Source organism: Linepithema humile, chromosome 3 (genome assembly GCF_040581485.1).
Source record: "Linepithema humile isolate Giens D197 chromosome 3, Lhum_UNIL_v1.0, whole genome shotgun sequence".
Lineage (NCBI taxonomy): Eukaryota > Metazoa > Arthropoda > Insecta > Hymenoptera > Formicidae > Linepithema > Linepithema humile.
Window position 1 is genome coordinate 1,226,091 of NC_090130.1, and position 25,163 is coordinate 1,251,253.

At 27.4% G+C, this 25,163-nt stretch overlaps 2 protein-coding genes and 1 long non-coding RNA gene across 4 annotated transcripts; all 3 read left to right on the forward strand.

Moving 5' to 3' along the window:
• Positions 1–559: 559 nt before the first annotated feature.
• Positions 560–4,701, forward strand: LOC136998773 (uncharacterized). Of its 2 annotated transcripts, XM_067351962.1 has the most exons (7): positions 560–1,258; positions 1,353–3,388; positions 3,594–3,755; positions 3,838–4,087; positions 4,222–4,290; positions 4,388–4,477; positions 4,557–4,701. In XM_067351962.1, exons 2-7 carry the CDS (start codon positions 3,162–3,164, stop codon positions 4,635–4,637), a joined length of 879 nt encoding a protein of 292 aa, XP_067208063.1. In that variant the 5' UTR covers positions 560–1,258; positions 1,353–3,161; the 3' UTR covers positions 4,638–4,701. The 2 variants fall into 2 exon arrangements, with proteins under 2 accessions (XP_067208063.1, XP_067208064.1); XM_067351963.1 differs by having other exon boundaries at positions 560–3,388.
• A 4,338-nt stretch (positions 4,702–9,039) lies between these two features.
• On the forward strand, positions 9,040–11,643 carry LOC136998578 (uncharacterized). The gene is made up of 3 exons (XR_010889169.1): positions 9,040–10,175; positions 10,400–10,489; positions 10,576–11,643. It is a non-coding gene; the product is annotated as an uncharacterized lncRNA (long non-coding RNA).
• A 6,049-nt stretch (positions 11,644–17,692) lies between these two features.
• Positions 17,693–25,163, forward strand: LOC136998576 (uncharacterized). Its single transcript, XM_067351501.1, has 5 exons — positions 17,693–23,687; positions 23,860–24,021; positions 24,091–24,340; positions 24,473–24,544; positions 24,771–25,163. The coding sequence occupies exons 1-5, from the start codon at positions 23,560–23,562 to the stop codon at positions 24,870–24,872; spliced, it is 714 nt and encodes a 237-aa protein (XP_067207602.1). The 5' UTR covers positions 17,693–23,559; the 3' UTR covers positions 24,873–25,163.

Below are 25,163 nucleotides of genomic sequence, written 5' to 3' on the forward strand. Positions count from 1 at the left end.
CAGTACAATCTTTCTTGAGATCAATAATCGATCTCAATTATCATATTTTAAAAAAGATATCATAAGCATGCATTGTATTGATTCTTACGTTTTTTTTACACTAGAAATTTAGAAACTGCCTGAAAAAACTGATTATCGTAGAAGCTACACTGGAAACATTAAGAATAATTACAAATTATCAGCAGCTATATAAAAGAACAGTATGGATTGTCTTAGGATGCTTTATAACAGATATATTATTATTAAATAGTGTGCAAATCATATATTTGACAAAAGAGCTTGAATACGACACTATGAAAGCTATCTATATCCCTTTGCTATCAAACCATTGCAGTAATGTTAGCATCATTGGAGATCTGACAATGACTAATATTATTAAGTCAGTATATAAAGCTTATTCTACCAAAATTTGATATACGCATAAAAATTATTTACAATTTTATAAAAAACAAAAACTTCTTAAAATTTCCTAAATATTTTAATACAATTTATTTGTATATATATATTTATTTATTTATTAATAAAGATCATTAACTACTAGTTTTCTTTATATTTAGATATGTAGGGACAAAATTCGATCAAATCAATGAACATCTTCAAAATATGACAAATAATAATAAACATACAATAAAACGAGCTTGGGAAAATGCTGTATTACATTTACCTCAACGCAGATTTGCGAAAACTCCAAGCAATAAATGGATGATATGGATTATAATGTAAGACTATTCCTGTAATTCTTGTCAATCAAATTTGGCGCAGCTAATTTCAATATCGTATTTACGTAGACAGCTTCACTTGGAATTACGTAAAATATCTCGCGAGCTAGACTCGATATACGGAGCAGAGATGACTTTCAAAATGGGATGTTACTTTATCTTTGTGGCAATGAGCGTTAATGATATTTTTCATGTGATATTCATCCACAATTTTACAAAACATCAAAAATTGTATATTACTCTTGTACTATATTTGTTTTTTCATAATTTATACAAATTTCTCATCATTAACTTAGTGTGCGAGAAAGTCAGCAGCCAGGTATCGAATTTGTATTTACATTTGAAATGCATCTATTCAAATTTTTTAAATTATTATTTGATTATTAAGTAGTGATAAATTTCACATGAAACAGCTTGTAACAAATTTTACTATTAAACCTCTTATATTCTACTTTACATACCAATTTCAGGCAAATTCATCGCAAAGTTTTTTGAAGAAAGTATTGTATTCTATGAATGACGTTGAAATATATGAAAATGTAAATTTCATAATATAATTTTAGTAACAAAAGTTACTACAATAGATAAGTTCAGTCCTCAAAGTAGAATTACAAATGTCTCTTTATCCAACAGGTCTCACAGCTATTGCTACATATGAAACAATCGTCACTCAAATTCTACGGGATTGGACTTTTCCAATTTGGCTACAAATTTATTTATAGGGTACGATTGTAATTATCATATAATTAACATTACTTTAAATAATTGTATTAACAAAAATTATTAATAAAAAACATATTGTATTCCAGTTTGTCGCGTCTGTTGGAACTGTTCTTGTTTTAGTAATACAAGCGCATATGCAATCAGAAACAATATTTAAAATTATATAACTAACATAATATTGATATCCAAATATATTAATGGTTGTGAGTATATAATATTCTGCATGAAATATAATCTTTCCTAAATATAGTTTTGACAATTATATGTATACTTGTCAATTATGAGTATAATAATTGTGCTAACAATATAAACTATTAATTGTTCTATTATCTTAACAAAGACAAACATTTTAAATATTTATCATAATTATATGTTATTTCATTTTAATACATTTTAGACTTTTATTAATTAAAATTTATATTATCTTGTTACTTAATAAATCTTATAAATATTTACGATAGCATTGTACAAATATTCATCCTGTAAAAACTATTCGCTAGCTTTTTATATAAAATATTGCTATGCAAAACACTAAATTGCTATTTTATATTTAAAATAATTTTTTTAATTTTTTTTTCCTGTCCTTCATTGATTATTTTCAATAGAAATAATTCACTTTCTTTTAGATGTAATAGCAATTTTGCATATGTAAAAAAAGTACAATTTTCTTCATTATATTCAACACCAATGTACCATAAATATTGCTCTAGGATATATCATTTTAATATTACACTCTTAGTCAATACTGACTAAAAGCAATTCTATTGCTTCTATTGCTATCTCATTTGTTAGTAGCAAATTTCTTTCAATGCGTATAATAGAAACGCATATAATAGATATATATTTAATTTGATCAGAATGGAAATATTTTTTTTGTATGTGTCAGAAGATCTGTTTTGAGAAATTACAATATATAAAATTCAATCAATAATTCTAATATACATAAGTGCAACAATTATAATTACAAAGATTCACCATCATTGTCGCCTAAACGGCAGAAAACGTATAGTTTGCGATATTCGCCATGCACAAAAACGTGCACACGGTTTTATTGCCGCTCTTGATAATTAATTACGTGTTTGGTTTAAGAATTTTCAAATTTCCGGTGAAACATCAACGACCATGGCTTGGAATTTTTTATATGCTGCTATTGTGGACGATTTTTCAATTTCTTCTAATGCGCAATATAGTAATACGTCATATGCATCATTTCAATAATATACACTTTTTTTTTAATGGATTGTTCGTTTTCAAAGTGCTATTAACAGTTGTGATTGCAGTGTATCACGATAAGGTAAGAAAATGTCGGCACAATATATCTCTTTTGATACCAATTATCAATCTTAATTATATTCAAACAGTATTAGTATTAGAAGTAAGTTAACGCATAATAAATAAAAATTACAACTTATTGTAAAGTTTATATATGTGTATCTAACGACGATATAAAAATGTCAAATATCGTTCACGTTGAGGTCTGGTTTCTTTTAACAAAACGTGCAATAAAAATTATTTATTAGACAAAAATTATTTCAAATAATACTTACATTCTAACACAATTTTTCAAAAGCCAAGATAATGTCAAAATTAGTAAAATTTTGGAATAAATACTAATTATTTGTCCATTATTATCATACATATCATGTATTGCTTCTCTTTCTTCTTTTGCGTTAGAAATTTAGAAACTGTCTAAAAAAACTAGCTACTGTAGATGCCACAATGGAAAAATTAGGAATAATAACAAATTATAAGCAACTACACAAAAGAGTAATATGGATCATCTTAAAATGGTTCGCAATAGCCATATCATTAACCAGCGTGCAAATCACATTCTTAAAAAAAAAGTTTGAATATGACATAATAACAGCTATCTATATTACTTTGGTATTAAACCATTGCTGTCATATTACCCTCATTGGAGATCTGACAATGATGAATATTATTGGGTTAGTATTTTGCATATACGAAGATTATTCTATGAGAATTAATATGTGCAAAAGGATTATATACAATATTAATAAAACTATATGTATTATTATGTATCAGAAATTAAAACACTTTAAAATTTCCTGAAAATTTTAATACAATTTATTTGTAAATATATATTTATTAATATAAATCATTAACCACCAGTTTTTCTTTTATATTTAGATACGTAGGCGCAAAGTTTAATCAAATCAATGAATACCTTAAAAATATGGCGAACAATAACAAATATGGAACAACGCAAGATTGGGATGATACAGTGTTACATACACCTCAACGATTTGCAAAAACCCCAAGTAATAAAAAATGGATGATATGGATTATAATGTAAGACCAAATAGCCTTGTTGTCTGTAATTGATGTCATTCAAAAATTTTGCGGATCTAATTTTAATATCATATTTACGTAGGCAGCTTCATTTGGAATTACGTAAAATATCTCGCGAAGTAGACTCGCTGTACGGAGTAGAGATGACTATCAAAATGGGATGTTACTTTATCTTCATGGCACTAGATTTAAACAATATTTTTCATGTGATATTCATCCGCAATTATACAAATTTCACATTATTGTACAGTATTATTATCATATTCTGGTGTTCTCACAATGCTTTGAAACTAGTCGTCATTAATTTAGTATGCGAAAAAGTCAGCAGCCAGGTATCGAATCTGTATTCACATTTGAAATGCATATATACGAATCTTTTTAGTCATTGTTTAACTATAAAATTGTGTTCAATTTTAGATTACAAAATTGAATAACTTGTATTCATTCTTACATATTTCGATTTCAGGCAAATTCGACAAAAAATTTCCTAAATAAATTATCGTATTCTATGAACGATGTTGAAACATGTGAAAATGTAAGTTATAACATAATTATAACAAATATCGCTAAAATATGTCTTAATTTAGCTTAAAAAATACAGAATTACAAATGTCTCTATCTTGTACTAACAGATCTCACAGCTACTGCTACATATAAAACAGTCGCCACTTAAATTCAACGGAATTGGACTTTTCCAAATGGGTTACAAATTTATTTATGGGGTACGATTACAGATATCTAATAACTAGTACTACAAATGAATAAACTAGCAATAAATATTTAAAAAATCATATTTTCCAGTTTGTCGCATCTGTTGGAACTGTCCTGGTTATATTAGCACAAGCGCACACAGAATCGGAAAGTTTATTTCAAAAAATATAGCTAAAGTTGTATGCATTCAAATACGTTGAATAGTCGTCGGCATACAATATTCTGCACATAATATAATGTAATTTTTTCTTAATGTGAAAAGATGGCAGAATAATACATAATTTTCTTGCATAATCAATTTATTTACGCCCGTATTACTACCGCATCTCTTTCCTATCTACGCGACCGACTCCGCAGTGACGAGAGAGGCTTGTCATTTGCAAAGCGCCACTAACATAAAACATATAAGAAAACATAAAACACATAGCAAAACACGTAAGAATACACAAAATCCACCGAAATACATATAAATAATAGGAACGCATGGGTCTTAGCCCATTACACAAAAGAACACTTAAAAAATTGTTGACATATTACTTTAATTTCTAGATAATACTAACCATTCCATAGTATATCTCTTTGTCATTAATAAATTTCTTTAAACTGATATTATAAAAACCTACAAATTTAATTCTTTATCTCAAAATGATTTATTTCTATTATCAGATATGTTTCCACAAATGTACAATATGTATAATTCAATAGATCGATAGTTCCAACGTGCATTAAGATAAGAACTATAATTTCGAAGTCGAATAGAAGTTGTATGTAGTGTAGTCCGTAGAAAAGGGATAAATCGCAATATTTGCAATGAACAAGAGTGTTTACAAAGTTTTATCGCCACTGCTGATAATTAATTTCGTGTTTGGCTTAAGAATCGTTTACTTACCGATAAGTCATTTAAAAGCATGGTTTGCGCTCCTCTATATACTGCTATTATGGTTAATTTACTGTGTTCTCCGAGTGAAAATGACAACAGAGTTTTTTAACTTTAGTGTAATTCAAATTATTGCTGACATGGTCGATTTTACACTGCTATTATCAATTCTTTTTGAAATGTATCACAATAAGGTAAAGGAGTATCTTTATAATCTCTTTAATAACTAATAACAGTTAAACCCTCTCAAAACTTAAATATATTAATAAAAATAATAACTCAAATGCAATGTTTTTTTTATCATCATCAAAATGATGGCTTCAAATGTGAAGTTTGCAACAAAATATAATACATAAGTAATTTTAACAGTTACGTCACTATTAAACAGTTCTAGCCATTCCTATTAAAAATCGAATCAAGCTTTGACAGTTCCATTCATCCAGTTCCATTCATCTATTGTTATTGTGTGTGTTATCAAATTGACTTCTCCCTTTTTTCATTCAACCAGAAATTCAAAAACTGTCTGAAAAAGTTGGCTATTGTGGACACGACGCTAGAAAACTTAGGAATAATTACAAATTATCGGCCGCTACGTAAAAGAATTATATGGATCATTTTAGGATGGTTTGTAATAACCATATTATTAAACACTATGCAAATCATAATTGTGAAAGAAAAGCTTAAATGTAACACTATGACAGCTATCTATTATTTCAATGTATGGTGCTATTTCGATCATATTACCTTCCTAAGCGATCTGACAATAACAAGTATTATTGGGTCAGTATTTTTAATACACAAATATTATTTTATTAGAACTAAAAATTAGTAAGCCTTAATAAAAAATTAAAAACTTCTTAAAATTTCGTAAAAACCATGTTATGATACATTTATATGTATATTTATTAACATAAATCATTAACCACCAATCTTTCTTTAATATTCAGATACGTAGGCATAAAGTTTGATCAAATCAATGAACATCTTAAAAATATGGCAAACAATAATAAATATGGAATAATACAAGCTTGGGATAATACCGTGTTACATACGCCTCAACGACAATTTGCGCATAATCCAAGCAATAAATGGATGATATGGATCATAATGTAAGACTATTCATGTAATTATTGTAATTACTGTCAATCAAATTTTGTTCTACACACTGTAATATCATATTTTCGTAGACATCTTCATTTAGAATTACGTAATATATCTCGCGAGCTAGACTCGATATTCGGAGTAGAGATGACTTTTAAAATGGGAAGTTACTTTATCTTGATGACACTGAACTTGAATCATCTTTTTTATGTGATATTCATCCCCAATTATACAAATCACATAGTATTGTCCAAAATTAGTTACATATTATGGTGTTTCTATAATATTTTGAAACTTCTCACCATTAATTTAATGTGCGAAAAAGTCACCAACCAGGTATCAAATTTGTATGTTTACATTCAAAATGCATTCATTCAAATTTTTTTGATTTTAGTAATGTATGAGTACAAATTGTGTGTTGAATTTTAAATTACTAAGTTAAACGACTTATTTTTACTTTTGCATATTTCAATTTCAGGCAAATTCAACAAAAAATTTCCTACGTAAAATATTGCAGTTTATGAACGATGTTGAAACATGTGAAAATGTAAGTCGTAATATAACTTTAACAAATATCATTAAACTATTCCAGGTAGAAAGTAGTCATTATCTAACGTTATTATTTGGATGTCATAATATTGACATAATGTCGTCATGATTAACAATTAAGACGACAAAAAGATGTCAAATAATGCTTACTACTTGAAACATCTTATTGTTAGTCTAGTTTCAAAAATGCAAAATTATATATAAATGTCTCTATTATATTAAACTAACAGATCACACAACTATTGTTACATATAAAACAGTCGCCACTCAGATTTTGCGGAATTGGGCTTTTCCAATTTGGCTACAAATTTGTTTATGGGGTATGATTATAATTATCTTAATTATCATCAATATATAAAGCAAAATTTAATGTTTAAAAAAATTATTGTGTTCCAGTTTGTCTCATCAGTTGGAACTGTTCTAGTTATATTAATACAATCGTATACAGAATCAGAAAATTAGATTAAACATATACAGTTAAAACAATATACGTATGTAGAAATATCTTAAACCATCGTCGGCGTACAATATCCTAAGTGTAAAATGTTTGTTTTATATTGTATATATTTTAATTATGTGTGTATTTCTACATTGAGAAAAATATTCCGTCTGATTCAACAAACCGTCTGTTCGATTTTGGACGAAACAGACAAATTTTAGTTGAATCTATCAAAATTTTTATTAATGCAACTAGATTCTGGCAGATTCAACCAAAACCTGGTAGATTCAACCAAAATCTGTCTGTTTTGTCCAAAATTGAGCAGACAATTATTAAACCAAACAAAACATTTTTCTCAGTGAATCATCATATTAAACAAAGTGTATTATACAAAGCGTATAAATATTTCTTCAAAAAATTTCAAATTATTTTACAATTTTAACACGTTAATACCAATTAAAAACAATTCTATCGTATATTAATATATTATTAATAAATTTCTTCATTGAAAAAAGTTCTGCTTGATACAATAAACTGTCTGTTCGATTTTGGACAAAACTGACAGATTTTGGTTGAATCTACCAGATTTTGGTTGAATCTGCCAGTTTGGTTGAATCTCGTCGCATCTACTAGAATTCTTATTATTGTAACAAGATTCTGGTAGATTCAATCAAAATGTAATAAACTTAACCAGATTGGATTGGTAAGCTCGTAACTAAACAGATTGTTGAATCTCTCAGAATCTTCTTGCATTAATAGAAATTCTGGTAAATTTAACCAGAGTCTGTTTGGTCCAAAATCGAACAGATGGTTTGTTGAATCAAACAGAACAATTTTCTCAGAGTTTAAACGGCTATTGCAAAAACATACCAATTTAATTTTTTATCTATAAATGTTTTGTTTATCTATTATGAGATCTGTTTTCATAAATTGCAATATGTATAATTCAATGGATGGATAATTCTTAAGTGCATTAGAGTAACAATTATAATAACGAATTCGAGTCAAAGTTGTAGTGCAGTCGGTAGAAAACAGTTTGCAATATTTACCATGAACAGGAGTGTTCACACGGTTTTATCGTTGCTGCTAATAAGCAATTACGTGTTTGGTTTAAAAATTGTCCAATTACCGACAGGTCATCTAAGACCATGGTTTGGACTTACATATATACTGCCATTCTGGTTAATTTATTATTGTCTCAGAGCGAACGTGACAATAACATATTTTAATTTCGATGTATATCTTATTATTTTTACTGGACTGTCCGATTTAACAGTGCTATTATCAATTTTGTTTGGAATATATCACAATAAGGTAAAGAAATATCCTTATAATTTTTGTAATCATTAATACCAGTCAAACCTTTCTCAAATGCAATTTTTCTTATTATCATCATCAAAATGACGGCTTCAAATGTGAAGTTATTAACAAAACAGTTCACATATGTAAATACTGTTAACAGTTTTGTCTCTATTAAACAATTCTAGCAATTCCTATTCAAAATCAAATTAAACTTTCACAGTTCCAATAATCATTTATTGTTGTTGTGCATTTTAAATTGATTTTTCTCTATTCAATCTATTCTCTCTATTCAATTTTCATGCAACCAGAAATTTAAAAACTGTCTAAAAAGGTTGGCTATTGTGGACACGACGCTAGAAAACATAGGAATAATTAAAAATTATCAGCAACTACGTAGAAAAACTATATGGATCATTTTAGGATGGTTTGTAATAATCATATTATTAAACAATGTGCCAATCGTACTTCAGAAAAAAACGTATGATTGTAACATTATGACAGCTATCTATCTTTCTAATGTATAGAACCATTGCGCTCATATTAACTTTCTAAGCGATCTAACAATGGCGAATATTATTGGGTCAGTGTATTTTAAATATACAGATATTATTTTATCAAAACTAAAGATTAGTAAGCTTTAATAAAAGAATTTAAAAATTCTTAAAATTGCTTAAAAACCATATTAAGTATACATTTGTATGTATATTCATTGAAATACATAATTAACCACTAATCTTTCTTCTATATTGAGATATGTAGGCATAAAGTTTCATCAAATCAATGAACATCTTAAAAATATGGCAAACAATAATAAATATAAAATGACACAAGCTTGGAGTAATACCGTGTTACGTACGCCTCAACGACAATGTGCGCACACTCCAAGTAATAAATGAATGATATAGATCATAATGTATAACTATTCATGTAATTTTTGTCAATCAAATTTGGCGCAGTTAATTTTAATCTGATATTTACGTAGACAGCTACATTTAGAATTGCGTAAAGTACCTCGGGAGCTAGACTCGATATTCGGAGTAGAGATGACTTTCAAAATGGGAAGTTACTTTATTCTCATGTCAATTAGCTTTAATAATATTTTTTATTTAATATTTATTTGCAATTATACAAATAACATAGTATTGTGGACTATTTTGATCATATTCTGGAATTCTTACAATATTTTGAAACTTTTCGCCATCAATTTAGTATGCGAGAAAGTCAACAGCAAGGTATTAAATTTGTCTTTACGTTCGAAATGTCAATCAAATTTTTATCTTTTTTAGTGATTGTATGACCACTAATTGTGTTAAACTTTACATTACTAAATCAAACGAATTATATTCATTTTAGCATATTTCATTTTCAGGCAAATTCAACAAAAAATTTCTTAAATAAAATATCGTATCATTTCATGAATGATATGGAAACAAGTGAAAATGTAAGTGGAAATATAAATTTACAAATGTCATAAAATTATTGCAAATAGTGTAATCGATCATTATCTAACGTTATTTTGTCGTTATTACCGATTATAACATCATAATTAATAATTAGAACGACAAAAGACGTCAGACAATGACTGCTTCCTACTTGGGATGTCTTACAGTTAGTTTAGCTTTAAAAATACAGAATTATAAATGTCTCTATTATATTATGAAATAGATTTCGCAACTATTGCTACATATAAAACTGTCGCCGCTCCGATTTTGCGGGATTGGGCTTTTCAAATTTGGCTACAAATTTATTTATGGGGTATGATTACAATTATCATTAAATTGTTACTAATATATGGATAAATATAGCAAAATTAATTGTTCAAAAAAATTATTGTTTTCCAGTTTGTTTTATCAGTTGGAACTGTTCTAGTTATATTAATACAAGCACATACAGCAACAGAAAATTTGCTTAAAAATTTATACTGAAAGCAATATACGCAAACACATCTTAAATGATCGGCGGTATACAATATTTTGTACATAATATGAATTTTTGTTAAATAAATTTTTGACCGTTATATAAATATGTTTTCTTTTCTATCATTACATTAAATAACAGCGTCTCAACCTAAATATTACCTAATATATAAATTCATGCTAAATATCACGTATAATTCGTATAATATTGTAATATAGTAATAATATTCGTATAGTAACAGCGTCTCAACCTAAATATTATCTAATATATCAATAATTTTGCGCCAAATATTACGTATAGAATAATTTATACCAGCATTACAAATATAGTTAATACCAACTTAAAATAATTTTATCGCATATCTCTTTGTTATTAGTAAATTTCTTTAAGCAAGTATTACGAAAACATACAAATTGAATTCTTTATCTCAAAATAATTTATTTCTATTATCAGATCTGTTTTTACAAATGTACAATATGTATAATTCAATAGATCGATAGTTCCAATGTGCATTAAAGTAGAAACTATAATTTCGAAGTTGCATAGAAGTTGTATGTTGTGTAGTCCGTAGAAAAGGGATAAATCGCAATATTTGCAATGAACCAGAGTGTTTACAAGGTTCTATCGCCACTGCTGCTAATCAATTTCGTGTTTGGCTTAAGAATTGTCTACTTACCGATAAGTCATCCAAAACCATGGTTTGGAGTCTTCTATATATTGCTATTATGGTTAATTTACTGTGTTCTCCGAGTGCACATTACAATAGAGTTTTTTACCTTGAATGTATATCATACTATTGATATTATGACCGATTTTACACTGCTATTATCAATTCTATTTGGAATGTATCATAATAAGGTAAAGGAGTATCATTATAATCGTTTTAATAACTAATAACAGTTAAACCCTCTCAAAACTTAAATAAATTAATAAAAATAATAACTTAAATGCAATTTTTTTTTATTATCATCAAAATGATGGCTTCAAAAGTGAAGTTTGCAACAAATTATAATACATAAGTAATTTTAACAGTTACGTCACTATTAAACAGTTCTAGCCATTCCTATTAAAAAGCGAATCAAACTTTGACAGTTCCATTCATCTATTGTTATTGTGTGTGTTTTCAAATTGCCTTCTCTCTTTTTTCATTCAACCAGAAATTTAAAAACTGTCTGAAAAAGTTGGCTATTGTGGACACGACGCTAGAAAATTTAGGAATAATTACAAATTATCAGCCGCTACGTAAAAGAATTATATGGATCATTTTAGGATGGTTCGTAATAACCATATTATTAAACACCATGCAAATCATAATTACGAAGGAAGTGTATAAATGTAACACTATTACAGCTATCTATTTTTCTAATGTATACTGCTATTTCGATCATATTACCTTCCTAAGCGATCTGACAATAACAAGTATTATTGGGTCAGTATTTTTAATACACAAATATTATTTTATAACAACTAAAGATCAGTAAACTTTAATAAAAAATTAAAAACTTCTTAAAATTTCATAAAAACCATGTTATGATACATTTATATGTATATTTATTAACATAAATCATTAACCACCAATCTTTCTTTAATATTCAGATACGTAGGCATAAAGTTTGATCAAATCAATGAACATCTTAAAAATATGGCAAACAATAATAAATATGGAATAATACAAGCTTGGGATAATACCGTGTTACATACGCCTCAACGACAATTTGCGCACAATCCAAGCAATAAATGGATGATATGGATCATAATGTAAGACTATTCATGTAATTATTGTAATTACTGTTAATCAAATTTTGTTTTGCACACTGTAATATCATATTTTCGTAGACATCTTCATTTAGAATTACGTAATATATCTCGCGAGCTAGACTCCATATTCGGAGTAGAGATGACTTTCAAAATGGGAAGTTACTTTATCTTCACGACACTGTCCTTGTATAGTCTTTTTTATATGATATTCATCCCCAGTGATACAAATTACATAGTATTGTTCAAAATTATTACCATATTATCATGTTTCCGCAGTATTTTGAAATTTATCACCATTAATTTAGTGTGCGAGAAAGTCAGCAATCAGGTATCAAATTTGTATGTTTACATTCAAAATGCATTTATTCAAATTTTTTTGTATTTAGTAATATATGAGTACAAATTGTGTCAAATTTTAAATTACTAAATTAAACGACTTATTTTTACTCTTGCATATTTCAATTTCAGGCAAATTCAACAAAAAATTTCCTACGTAAAATATTGCAGTTTATGAACGATGTTGAAACATGTGAAAATGTAAGTCGTAATATAACTTTAACAAATATCATTAAACTATTCCAGGTAGAAAGTAGTCATTATCTAACGTTATTATTTGGATGTCATAATATTGACATAATGTCGTCATGATTAACAATTAAGACGACAAAAAGATGTCAAATAATGCTTACTACTTGAAACATCTTATTGTTAGTCTAGTTTCAAAAATGCAAAATTATATATAAATGTCTCTATTATATTATGAAATAGATTTCGCAACTATTGCTACATATAAAACTGTCGCCGCTCCGATTTTGCGGGATTGGGCTTTTCAAATTTGGCTACAAATTTATTTATGGGGTATGATTACAATTATCATTAAATTGTTACTAATATATGGATAAATATAGCAAAATTAATTGTTCAAAAAAATTATTGTTTTCCAGTTTGTTTTATCAGTTGGAACTGTTCTAGTTATATTAATACAAGCACATACAGCAACAGAAAATTTGCTTAAAAATTTATACTGAAAGCAATATACGCAAACACATCTTAAATGATCGGCGGTATACAATATTTTGTACATAATATGAATTTTTGTTAAATAAATTTTTGACCGTTATATAAATATGTTTTCTTTTCTATCATTACATTAAATAACAGCGTCTCAACCTAAATATTACCTAATATATAAATTCATGCTAAATATCACGTATAATTCGTATAATATTGTAATATAGTAATAATATTCGTATAGTAACAGCGTCTCAACCTAAATATTATCTAATATATCAATAATTTTGCGCCAAATATTACGTATAGAATAATTTATACCAGCATTACAAATATAGTTAATACCAACTTAAAATAATTTTATCGCATATCTCTTTGTTATTAGTAAATTTCTTTAAGCAAGTATTACGAAAACATACAAATTGAATTCTTTATCTCAAAATAATTTATTTCTATTATCAGATCTGTTTTTACAAATGTACAATATGTATAATTCAATAGATCGATAGTTCCAATGTGCATTAAAGTAGAAACTATAATTTCGAAGTTGCATAGAAGTTGTATGTTGTGTAGTCCGTAGAAAAGGGATAAATCGCAATATTTGCAATGAACCAGAGTGTTTACAAGGTTCTATCGCCACTGCTGCTAATCAATTTCGTGTTTGGCTTAAGAATTGTCTACTTACCGATAAGTCATCCAAAACCATGGTTTGGAGTCTTCTATATATTGCTATTATGGTTAATTTACTGTGTTCTCCGAGTGCACATTACAATAGAGTTTTTTACCTTGAATGTATATCATACTATTGATATTATGACCGATTTTACACTGCTATTATCAATTCTATTTGGAATGTATCATAATAAGGTAAAGGAGTATCATTATAATCGTTTTAATAACTAATAACAGTTAAACCCTCTCAAAACTTAAATAAATTAATAAAAATAATAACTTAAATGCAATTTTTTTTTATTATCATCAAAATGATGGCTTCAAAAGTGAAGTTTGCAACAAATTATAATACATAAGTAATTTTAACAGTTACGTCACTATTAAACAGTTCTAGCCATTCCTATTAAAAAGCGAATCAAACTTTGACAGTTCCATTCATCTATTGTTATTGTGTGTGTTTTCAAATTGCCTTCTCTCTTTTTTCATTCAACCAGAAATTTAAAAACTGTCTGAAAAAGTTGGCTATTGTGGACACGACGCTAGAAAATTTAGGAATAATTACAAATTATCAGCCGCTACGTAAAAGAATTATATGGATCATTTTAGGATGGTTCGTAATAACCATATTATTAAACACCATGCAAATCATAATTACGAAGGAAGTGTATAAATGTAACACTATTACAGCTATCTATTTTTCTAATGTATACTGCTATTTCGATCATATTACCTTCCTAAGCGATCTGACAATAACAAGTATTATTGGGTCAGTATTTTTAATACACAAATATTATTTTATAACAACTAAAGATCAGTAAACTTTAATAAAAAATTAAAAACTTCTTAAAATTTCATAAAAACCATGTTATGATACATTTATATGTATATTTATTAACATAAATCATTAACCACCAATCTTTCTTTAATATTCAGATACGTAGGCATAAAGTTTGATCAAATCAATGAACATCTTAAAAATATGGCAAACAATAATAAATATGGAATAATACAAGCTTGGGATAATACCGTGTTACATACGCCTCAACGACAATTTGCGCACAATCCAAGCAATAAATGGATGATATGGATCATAATGTAAGACTATTCATGTAATTATTGTAATTACTGTTAATCAAATTTTGTTTTGCACACTGTAATATCATATTTTCGTAGACATCTTCATTTAGAATTACGTAATATATCTCGCGAGCTAGACTCCATATTCGGAGTAGAGATGACTTTCAAAATGGGAAGTTACTTTATCTTCACGACACTGTCCTTGTATAGTCTTTTTTATATGATATTCATCCCCAGTGATACAAATTACATAGTATTGTTCAAAATTATTACCATATTATCATGTTTCCGCAGTATTTTGAAATTTATCACCATTAATTTAGTGTGCGAGAAAGTCAGCAATCAGGTATCAAATTTGTATGTTTACATTCAAAATGCATTTATTCAAATTTTTTTGTATTTAGTAATATATGAGTACAAATTGTGTCAAATTTTAAATTACTAAATTAAACGACTTATTTTTACTCTTGCATATTTCAATTTCAGGCAAATTCAACAAAAAATTTCCTACGTAAAATATTGCAGTTTATGAACGATGTTGAAACATGTGAAAATGTAAGTCGTAATATAACTTTAACAAATATCATTAAACTATTCCAGGTAGAAAGTAGTCATTATCTAACGTTATTATTTGGATGTCATAATATTGACATAATGTCGTCATGATTAACAATTAAGACGACAAAAAGATGTCAAATAATGCTTACTACTTGAAACATCTTATTGTTAGTCTAGTTTCAAAAATGCAAAATTATATATAAATGTCTCTATTATATTAAACTAACAGATCACACAACTATTGTTACATATAAAACAGTCGCCACTCAGATTTTGCGGAATTGGGCTTTTCCAATTTGGCTACAAATTTGTTTATGGGGTATGATTATAATTATCTTAATTATCATCAATATATAAAGCAAAATTTAATGTTTAAAAAAATTATTGTGTTCCAGTTTGTCTCATCAGTTGGAACTGTTCTAGTTATATTAATACAATCGTATACAGAATCAGAAAATTAGATTAAACATATATAGTTAAAACAATATACGTATGTAGAAATATCTTAAACCATCGTCGGCGTACAATATCCTGAGTGTAAAATGTTTGTTTTATATTGTATATATTTTAATTATATGTGTATTTCTACATTGAGAAAAATATTCCGTCTGATTCAACAAACCGTCTGTTCGATTTTGGACGAAACAGACAAATTTTAGTTGAATCTATCAAAATTTTTATTAATGCAACTAGATTCTGGCAGATTCAACCAAAACCTGGTAGATTCAACCAAAATCTGTCTGTTTTGTCCAAAATTGAGCAGACAATTATTGAATCAAAGAAAACATTTTTCTCAGTGTATCATCATATTAATCAAAGTGTATTATACAAAGCGTATAATAATTTTTTCAGAAAATTTTAAATTATTTTACAATTTTAACACGTTAATATCAATTAAAAACAATTTTATCGTATATTAATATATTATTAATAAATTTCTTCATTGAAAAAAGTTCTGCTTAATACAATGAACTGTCTGTTCGATTTTGGACAAAACTGACAGATTCTCGTCGCATCTAGAATTCTTATTAATATAACAAGATTCTGGTAGATTCAATCAAAATGTAGTTAACCATAATCTGGATTGGTTAGCTCGTAACTAAACAGATTGTTGAATCTTTCAGAATCTTGTAGCATTAATAAAAATTCTGGTGAATTTAACCAGAATCTGTTTGGTCCAAAATCGAACAGATGGTTTGTTTAATCAAACAGAACAATTTTCTCAGAGTTTAAACGGCTATTGCAAAAACATACCAATTTAATTTTTTATCTATAAATGTTTTATTTAATTATTATGAGATCTGTTTTCATAAATTGCAATATGTATAATTCAATGGATGGATAATTCTTAAGTGCATTAGAGTAACAATTATAATAACGAATTCGAGTCAAAGTTGTAGTGCAGTCGGTAGAAAACAGTTTGCAATATTTACCATGAACAGGAGTGTTTACACGATTTTATCGTCGCTGCTAATAAGCAATTACGTGTTTGGTTTAAAAATTGTCCAATTACCGACAGATCATCTAAGACTATGGTTTGGACTTACATATATACTGCCATTCTGGTTAATTTATTATTGTCTCAGAGCGAACGTGACAATAACATATTTTAATTTCGATGTATATCTTATTATTTTTACTGAACTGTCCGATTTAACAGTGCTATTATCAATTTTGTGTGGAATATATCACAATAAGGTAAAGAAATATCCTTATAATTTTTGTAATCATTAATACCAGTCAAACTTTCTCAAATGCAATTTTTCTTATTATCATCATCAAAATGACGGCTTCAAATGTGAAGTTATTAACAAAACAGTTCACATATGTAAATACTGTTAACAGTTTTGTCTCTATTAAACAATTCTAGCAATTCCTATTCAAAATCAAATCAAACTTTCACAGTTCCAATAATTATTTATTGTTGTTGTGCATTTTAAATTGATTTTTCTCTTTTCAATCTATTCTCTCTATTCAATTTTCATGCAACCAGAAATTTAAAAACTGTCTAAAAAGGTTGACTATTGTGGACACGACGCTAGAAAACATAGGAATAATTAAAAATTATCAGCAACTACGTAGAAAAACTATATGGATCATTTTAGCATGGTTTGTAATAATCATATTATTAAACAATGTGCCAATCGTACTTCTAAAAAAAACGTATGATTGTAACATTATGACAGCTATCTATCTTTCTAATGTATGGAACCATTGCGCTCATATTAACTTTCTAAGCGATCTAACAATGGCGAATATTATTGGGTCAGTGTATTTTAAATATACAGATATTATTTTATCAAAACTAAAGATTAGTAAGCTTTAATAAAAGAATTTAAAATTTCTTAAAATTGCTTAAAAACCATATTATGTATACATTTGTATGTATATTCATTGAAATACATAATTAACCACTAATGTTTCTTCTATATTGAGATATGTAGGCATAAAGTTTCATCAAATCAATGAACATCTTAAAAATATGGCAAACAATAATAAATATAAAATGACACAAGCTTGGAGTAATACCGTGTTACGTACGCCTCAACGACAATGTGCGCACACTCCAAGTAATAAATGAATAATATAGATCATAATGTAAGACTATTCATGTAATTTTTGTCAATCAAAATTGGCGCAGTTAATTTTAATCTGATATTTACGTAGACAGCTACATTTAGAATTGCGTAAAGTATCTCGGGAGCTAGACTCGATATTCGGAGTAGAGATGACTTTCAAAATGGGAAGTTACTTTATTCTCATGTCAATTAGCTTTAATAATATTTTTTATTTAATATTTATTCGCAATTATACAGATAACATAGTATTGTGGACTATTTTGATCATATTCTGGAATTCTTACAATATTTTGAAACTTTTCGCCATCAATTTAGTATGCGAGAAAGTCAACAGCAAGGTATTAAATTTGTCTTTACGTTCGAAATGTCAATCAAATTTTTATTTTTTTTGTGATTGTATGACCACTAATTGTGTTGAACTTTACATTACTAAATCAAACGAATTATATTCATTTTAGCATATTTCATTTTCAGGCAAATTCAACAAAAAATTTCTTAAATAAAATATCGTATCATTTCATGAATGATATGGAAACAAGTGGAAATATAAATTTACAAATGTCATAAAATTATTGCAAATAGTAATCGATCATTATCTAACGTTATTTTGTCGTTATTACCGATTATAACATCATAATTAATAATTAGAACGACAAAAGATATAAAATAATGATTGCATGCTACTTGCAATGTCTTATTCTTAGTCTAGCTTTAAAAATATAGAATTATAAATGTCTCTATATTATATTATTTAATGGATCTCACAACTATTATTACATATAAAACAGTCGCCACTCACATTTTGCGGGATTGGGTTTTTCCAATTTAGCTACAAATTTATTTATGAAGTAATGATTATAATTATCATACAATCATTACTAATATACGAATAAACAAACAGAATTTAAAATTTAGACAAATTACTGTTTTGCAGTTTGTCGCATCTGTTAGAACTGTTCTAGTTATATTAATACAAGCACATACAGAAACTGAAAATTGGATTCAAGACATAAGAGATTCAAGGGTAATTCAAAATAACCTGATGTCCTTGCAATGCCATATTCTTGAGCGAATTCTGAGACGATTTTTCCTTTTACAAAATTTTGTTCAAATCTTAGTTTTCGAGTTATAATTGAAAATAGGTAGCAACTTACGAGTTCGGTACAACAGGCAGGCAGGGACGCGCAACGTATAATGAGACTGTCAAATGTTTACAATCGTCTCATGACGCATTGCTTCGTCCCTGCCTGTCCGTTGTATCGGACTCGTAAGTAGCAAACTATTTTCAATTATAACTCGAAAACTAAGCTTTGGACAAAATTTTGTAAAAGGAAAAATCGTCTCAGAATTTGCTCAAGAATATGGCATTACAAGGACATCAGGTTATTTTGAATAACCCTGTATAGTTAAAGCAATATACGCAGAAATCTTAAGTGATCGTCGGTATACAATATCTTGTACGTAATATTAATTTTTGTTAAATAAATTTGTAACCGTTATATATGTTTTCGTTTCTATCATTAGATTAAATAACAGCGTCTCAATATATTGAGACCTAAATATAACTAAATATTACCTAATACATGTATAATTTCAGCCTAAATATTATCTATAGGATATTTCATACTAGCATTACAATTTTGCTTAATTCCAACTTAAAATAATTCTTTTGGGTATCTCTTTATTAGTAAATTTCCTTAAACAAGTATTACAAAAACATACAAATTTAATTTTTAATCTAAAAATGTTTTGTATCTATTATCAGATCTGTTTTCACAAATGTACAATATGTATAATTCAATAGATCGATAGTTCCAATGTGCATTAAGGTAGGAACTATAATTTCGAAGTCGCATAGAAGTTGTACGTAGTGTAATCCGTAGAAAACGGATAATTCGCAATATTTGCAATGAACAAAAGTGTTTATAAGGTTTTATCGCCACTGCTGATAATCAGTTACGTGTTCGGTTTAAGAATCGTCCAGTTACCGATAAATCATGTAAAATCATGGTTTGGACTCTTCTATATACTGCTAATATGGTTGATTTATTTTTTTCTTCGAGTGCACATTACAATAGTATATCTTGACTTGGAACCATATTTTACCTATTATGGGCTGAGCGAATTTACAGTGCTATTATCAATTCTGTTTGGAATGTATCACGATGAGGTAAAGAAGTATCCTTATAATCACTTTGATAACTAATAACAATTAAACCTTCTCAAAACATAAATAAATGGATAAAAATAATAACTTAAATGCAATTTTTCTTATTATCATCAACCAAAATGACGGCTTCAAATGTAAAGTTTGCAACACAAAATATAATACATAAATAATTTTAACAGTTTTGTCACTATTAAACATGTTTTGCCATTTTTATTAAAAATTGAATCAAACTTTGACAGTTCCAATATTCATCTATTGTTATTGTGTGTGTTTTCAAATTGCTTTCTCTCTTCTTTCATGCAACCAGAAATTTAAAAACTGTCTGAAAAAGTTGGCTATTGTGGACACGACGCTAGAAAACTTAGGAATAATTACAAATTATCGGCCGCTACGTAAAAGAATTATATGGATTATTTTAGGATGGTTTGTAATAACCATATTATTAAACACTATGCCAATCATAAGTCTGAAAAAAGACCTTGAATGTAACACTACGTCAGCTATCTATTATTCTATTGTATTGAACCACTGCACACATATTAACTGCCTACACGATCTGACAATGACGAGTATTATTGGGTCAGTATTTTTAATTCACAAATATTATTTTATAACAACTAAAAATCAGTAAGTCTTAATAAAAAATTTAAAATTTCTTAAAACTTCGTAAAACCAATGTTATGATACATTTGTATGTATATTTATTAACATAAATCATTAACCACTAATCTTTCTTTTATATTCAGATACGTTGGCGTAAAGTTTAATCAAATCAATGAACATCTTAAAAATATGGGAAACAATAATAAATATAGAATGACACAAGCTTGGAGTAATACCATGTTACATACGCCTCAACGACAATTTGCGAACACTCCAAGCAATAAATGGATGATATGGATTATAATGTAAGACTATTCCTGTAATTCTTGTCAATCAAATTTGGCGCAGCTAATTTTAATCTCATATTTACGTAGACAGCTTCATTTGGAATTACGTAAAATATCTCGAGAGCTAAATTCCATATTTGGAGTAGAGATGACTTTCAAAATGGGATGTTACTTTATTCTCATGATAGTGGATTTGAACTATACTTTTCGTGTAACATTTATCCCTAATTACACAGATTTCACAGTAATGGACAGAATTTATAACCTATTCTGGTGTTCTAACAATGCTTTGAAACTCGTCATCATTAATTTAGTATGCGAAAAAGTCACCGGCCAGGTATCAAATCTGTGTTCACATTTGAAATGCATGTATTCATATCTTTTTAGTGATCGTTTAACAATAAAATTGTGTTCAATTTTAGATTACAAAATTGAACGACTTGTATTCATTCCTGCATATTTCAATTTCAGGTAATATCAACAAAAAATGTCTTAAATAAAATATTGTATCATTCTATGAATGATATGCAAACAGGTGAAAATGTAAGTAGAAATATATATTAACAAATGTTATTAAACTATTCTAAAAAACAATCGGTCATTATCTAACGTTATATTGTCATAATAACCAATATGACATCATGATTAATAATTAGTACGACAAAAGACGTCAGATAATGACTGCTTTCTACTTGAGATGTCTAACTGGTAGCCTAGCTTTAAAATACAGAATTATAAATGTCTCAATATTATATTATCTAATAGATCTCACAACTATTATTACATATAAAACAATTGCCACTCACATTTTGCGGAATTGGGCTTTTCCAATTTGGCTATACATTTCTTTATGGGGTACGATTATAATTATCATACAATTATTGCTAATATAAAAATATATAAAGCAAAATTTAATGTCTAAAAAAATTACTGTTTTGCAGTTTGTCTCATCAGTTGCAACTGTTCTAGTTATAATAATACAAGCACATACAGACACAGAAAATTTGCTTAAATATATATAGTTAAAGCAACATACGCAGAAAAAACTTAAATGATTCATCACAAAATCCTGTACGTAATATGAATTTTTGACAGTTATATATGTTTTCATTTCTATCATTACAATAAATAACAGCATCTCAACCTAATATATAATTTTATGCTAAATATTACCTATAGAATAACTCATACTAGCATTACAATTATAGTTAATACCAACTTAAAATAATTTTATCTCTTTGTTATTAGTAAATTTCCTTAAACAAATATTACAAAAACATACAAATTTTATTCTTTATCTCAAAATAATTTATTTCTATTATATTAACAGCTCATTTTCACAAATGTGCAATATGTATAATTCAATAAATCGATAGTTCTAATGTGCATTAAGGTAAAATCTATAACTTCAAAGTCAAATAAAAGTTGTATGTAGTTTAGTCCGTAGAAAAAGGATAATTCGCAATATTTGCAATGAATAAGAGTGTTTATAAAGTTTTATCACCACTGCTGATAATCAATTTCGTGTTTGGCTTAAGAATCATTCATTTACCAATAAGTCGTCTAAAAGCATGGTTTGCGTTCCTCTATATACTGCTATTATGGTTAATTTACTGTGTTTTCCGAGTGCACATTACAATAGAATTTCTTAACTTGGATGTATATCATATTATTACTGGAGTGGTCGATTTTACAGTGCTATTATCAATTCTGTTTGGAATATATCACAATAAGGTAATGTAGTATCCTTATAATCTCTTTAATAACTAATAACAATTAAATCCTCTCAAAACTTAAATAAATTAATAAAAATAATAACTCAAATGCAATTTTTCTTTTTATCATCATCAAAATGACGGCTTCAAATGTGAAGTATGCAACAAAATATAATACATAAGTAATTTTACCAGTTACGTCACTATTGAACAGTTTTAAACATTCCTATTAAAAATCAAATCAAACTTTGACAGTTCCATTCATCCAGTTCCATTCATCTATTGTTATTGTGTGTGTTTTCAAATTACCTTCTCCCTTCTTTCATGCAACCAGAAATTTAAAAACTGTCTGGAAAGGTTGGCTATTGTGGACACGACGCTAGAAAACTTAGGAATAATTACAAATTATCGGCCGCTACGTAAAAGAATTATATGGATCATTTTAGGATGGTTTGTAATAACTATATTATTAAACACTATGCCAATCATAATTCTGAAAGAAATGCTTGAATGTAACACTATAACAGCTATCTATTTTTCTAATGTATGGAACCACTGCACTCATATTAACTTCCTAAGCGATCTGTCAATGACGAGTATTATTGGGTCAGTACTTTTAATACAAAAATATTATTTTATTAGAACTAAAAATTAGTAAGCTTTAATAAAAAATTTAAAACTTCTTAAAATTTCGTAAAAACCTTGTTATGATACATTTGTATGTATTGTATATTTATTAACATAAATCATTAACCACTAATCTTTTTTTTAAATTCAGATATGTAGGCATGAAGTTTGAGCAAATCAATGAACATCTTAAAAATATGGCAAACAGTAATAAATGTGGAATGACACAAGCTTGGGATAATACCGTGATACATACGCCTCAACGACAATTTGCGCACATTCCAAGTAATAAATGGATGATATGGATTATAATGTAAGACTATTTCTGTAATTGTTGTCAATTAAATTTTGCGCTGCTAATTTTTATACCATATTTACGTAGACAACTTCATTTGGAATTATGTAAAATATCTCGCGACCTAGACTCCATATACGGAATAGAGATGACTTTTAAAATGGGATGTTACTTTATTCTCATGGCACTGTATTTGAATGATTTTTTTCATATGATACTCATCCCTGATTATGCTGATTTCACAGTAATGAACACAATTATTAGCATATTCTGGTGTTCTCACCATGCTTTGAAACTCATCGTCATAAATTTAGTATGCGAAAAAGTCAGCGGCCAGGTATTAAATCTGTGTTCATTTAAAATGCATGTATTTGAATCTTTTTAGTGATCGCTTACGAATAAAATTGTGTTCAATATTAGATTACAAAATTAAACGACTTGTATTCATTCCTGCATATTTCTATTTCAGGCAAGTTCAACAAAAAATGTTCTAAATAAAATATTGTATCATTCTATGAATGATATGGAAACATATGAAAATGTAAGTGAAAATATAAACTAACAAATGTCATTAAATTATTGCAAGTAGCAATCGGTTATTATCTAATCTTATTTTGTCGTCATAATAACCAATTATGACATCATAATTAATGATTAGAAAGACAAAAGGTGTCAGATAATGATTGCTTTTACTTGTGATGTCTTACTGTTAGTTTTGCTTTAAAAATACCAAATTATAAATGTCTCTATATTATATTATCAAATAGATCTTACAACTATTGCTACATATAAAACAGTCGCCTCTCAGATTTTGTGGGATTGGGCTTTTCCAATTTGGCTACAATTTTCTTTATGGGGTACGATTGTAATTATCATACAATTATCACTAATATATGGATAAATAAAGTAAAATTTAATGTTTAAAAAAATTTCTGTTTTGCAGTTTATCTCATCAGTTGGAACTGTTCTAGTTATATTAATACAAGCGCATATAGAAACAAAAAATTGGATTCAAGATATATAGTTAAAACAATATACGCAGAAATATCTTAAGTGATCGTTGGTATACAATATCTTATACCGTTGGTATATCTTATACCAACAAAAATTCATATTACGTACGTAATATGAATTTTTGTTAAATAAATTTGTGACAATTA

What these genes read in the sequence shown, in the direction of transcription:
- LOC136998576 (XM_067351501.1), top strand. Translation starts at nt 23,560, where the DNA reads ATGCCAATCATAATTCTGAAAGAAATGCTTGAATGTAACACTATAACA. An exon ending in TGGATGATATGGATTATAAT is followed by an intron (nt 24,022 to 24,090) that starts GTAAGACTATTT and finishes ATATTTACGTAG; the next exon opens with ACAACTTCATTTGGAATTAT. An exon ending in GCGAAAAAGTCAGCGGCCAG is followed by an intron (nt 24,341 to 24,472) that starts GTATTAAATCTG and finishes TTTCTATTTCAG; the next exon opens with GCAAGTTCAACAAAAAATGT.
- LOC136998773 (XM_067351963.1), top strand. Translation starts at nt 3,162, where the DNA reads ATGGAAAAATTAGGAATAATAACAAATTATAAGCAACTACACAAAAGA. An exon ending in ACAATGATGAATATTATTGG is followed by an intron (nt 3,389 to 3,593) that starts GTTAGTATTTTG and finishes TTTTATATTTAG; the next exon opens with ATACGTAGGCGCAAAGTTTA. An exon ending in GTTACAAATTTATTTATGGG is followed by an intron (nt 4,478 to 4,556) that starts GTACGATTACAG and finishes CATATTTTCCAG; the next exon opens with TTTGTCGCATCTGTTGGAAC.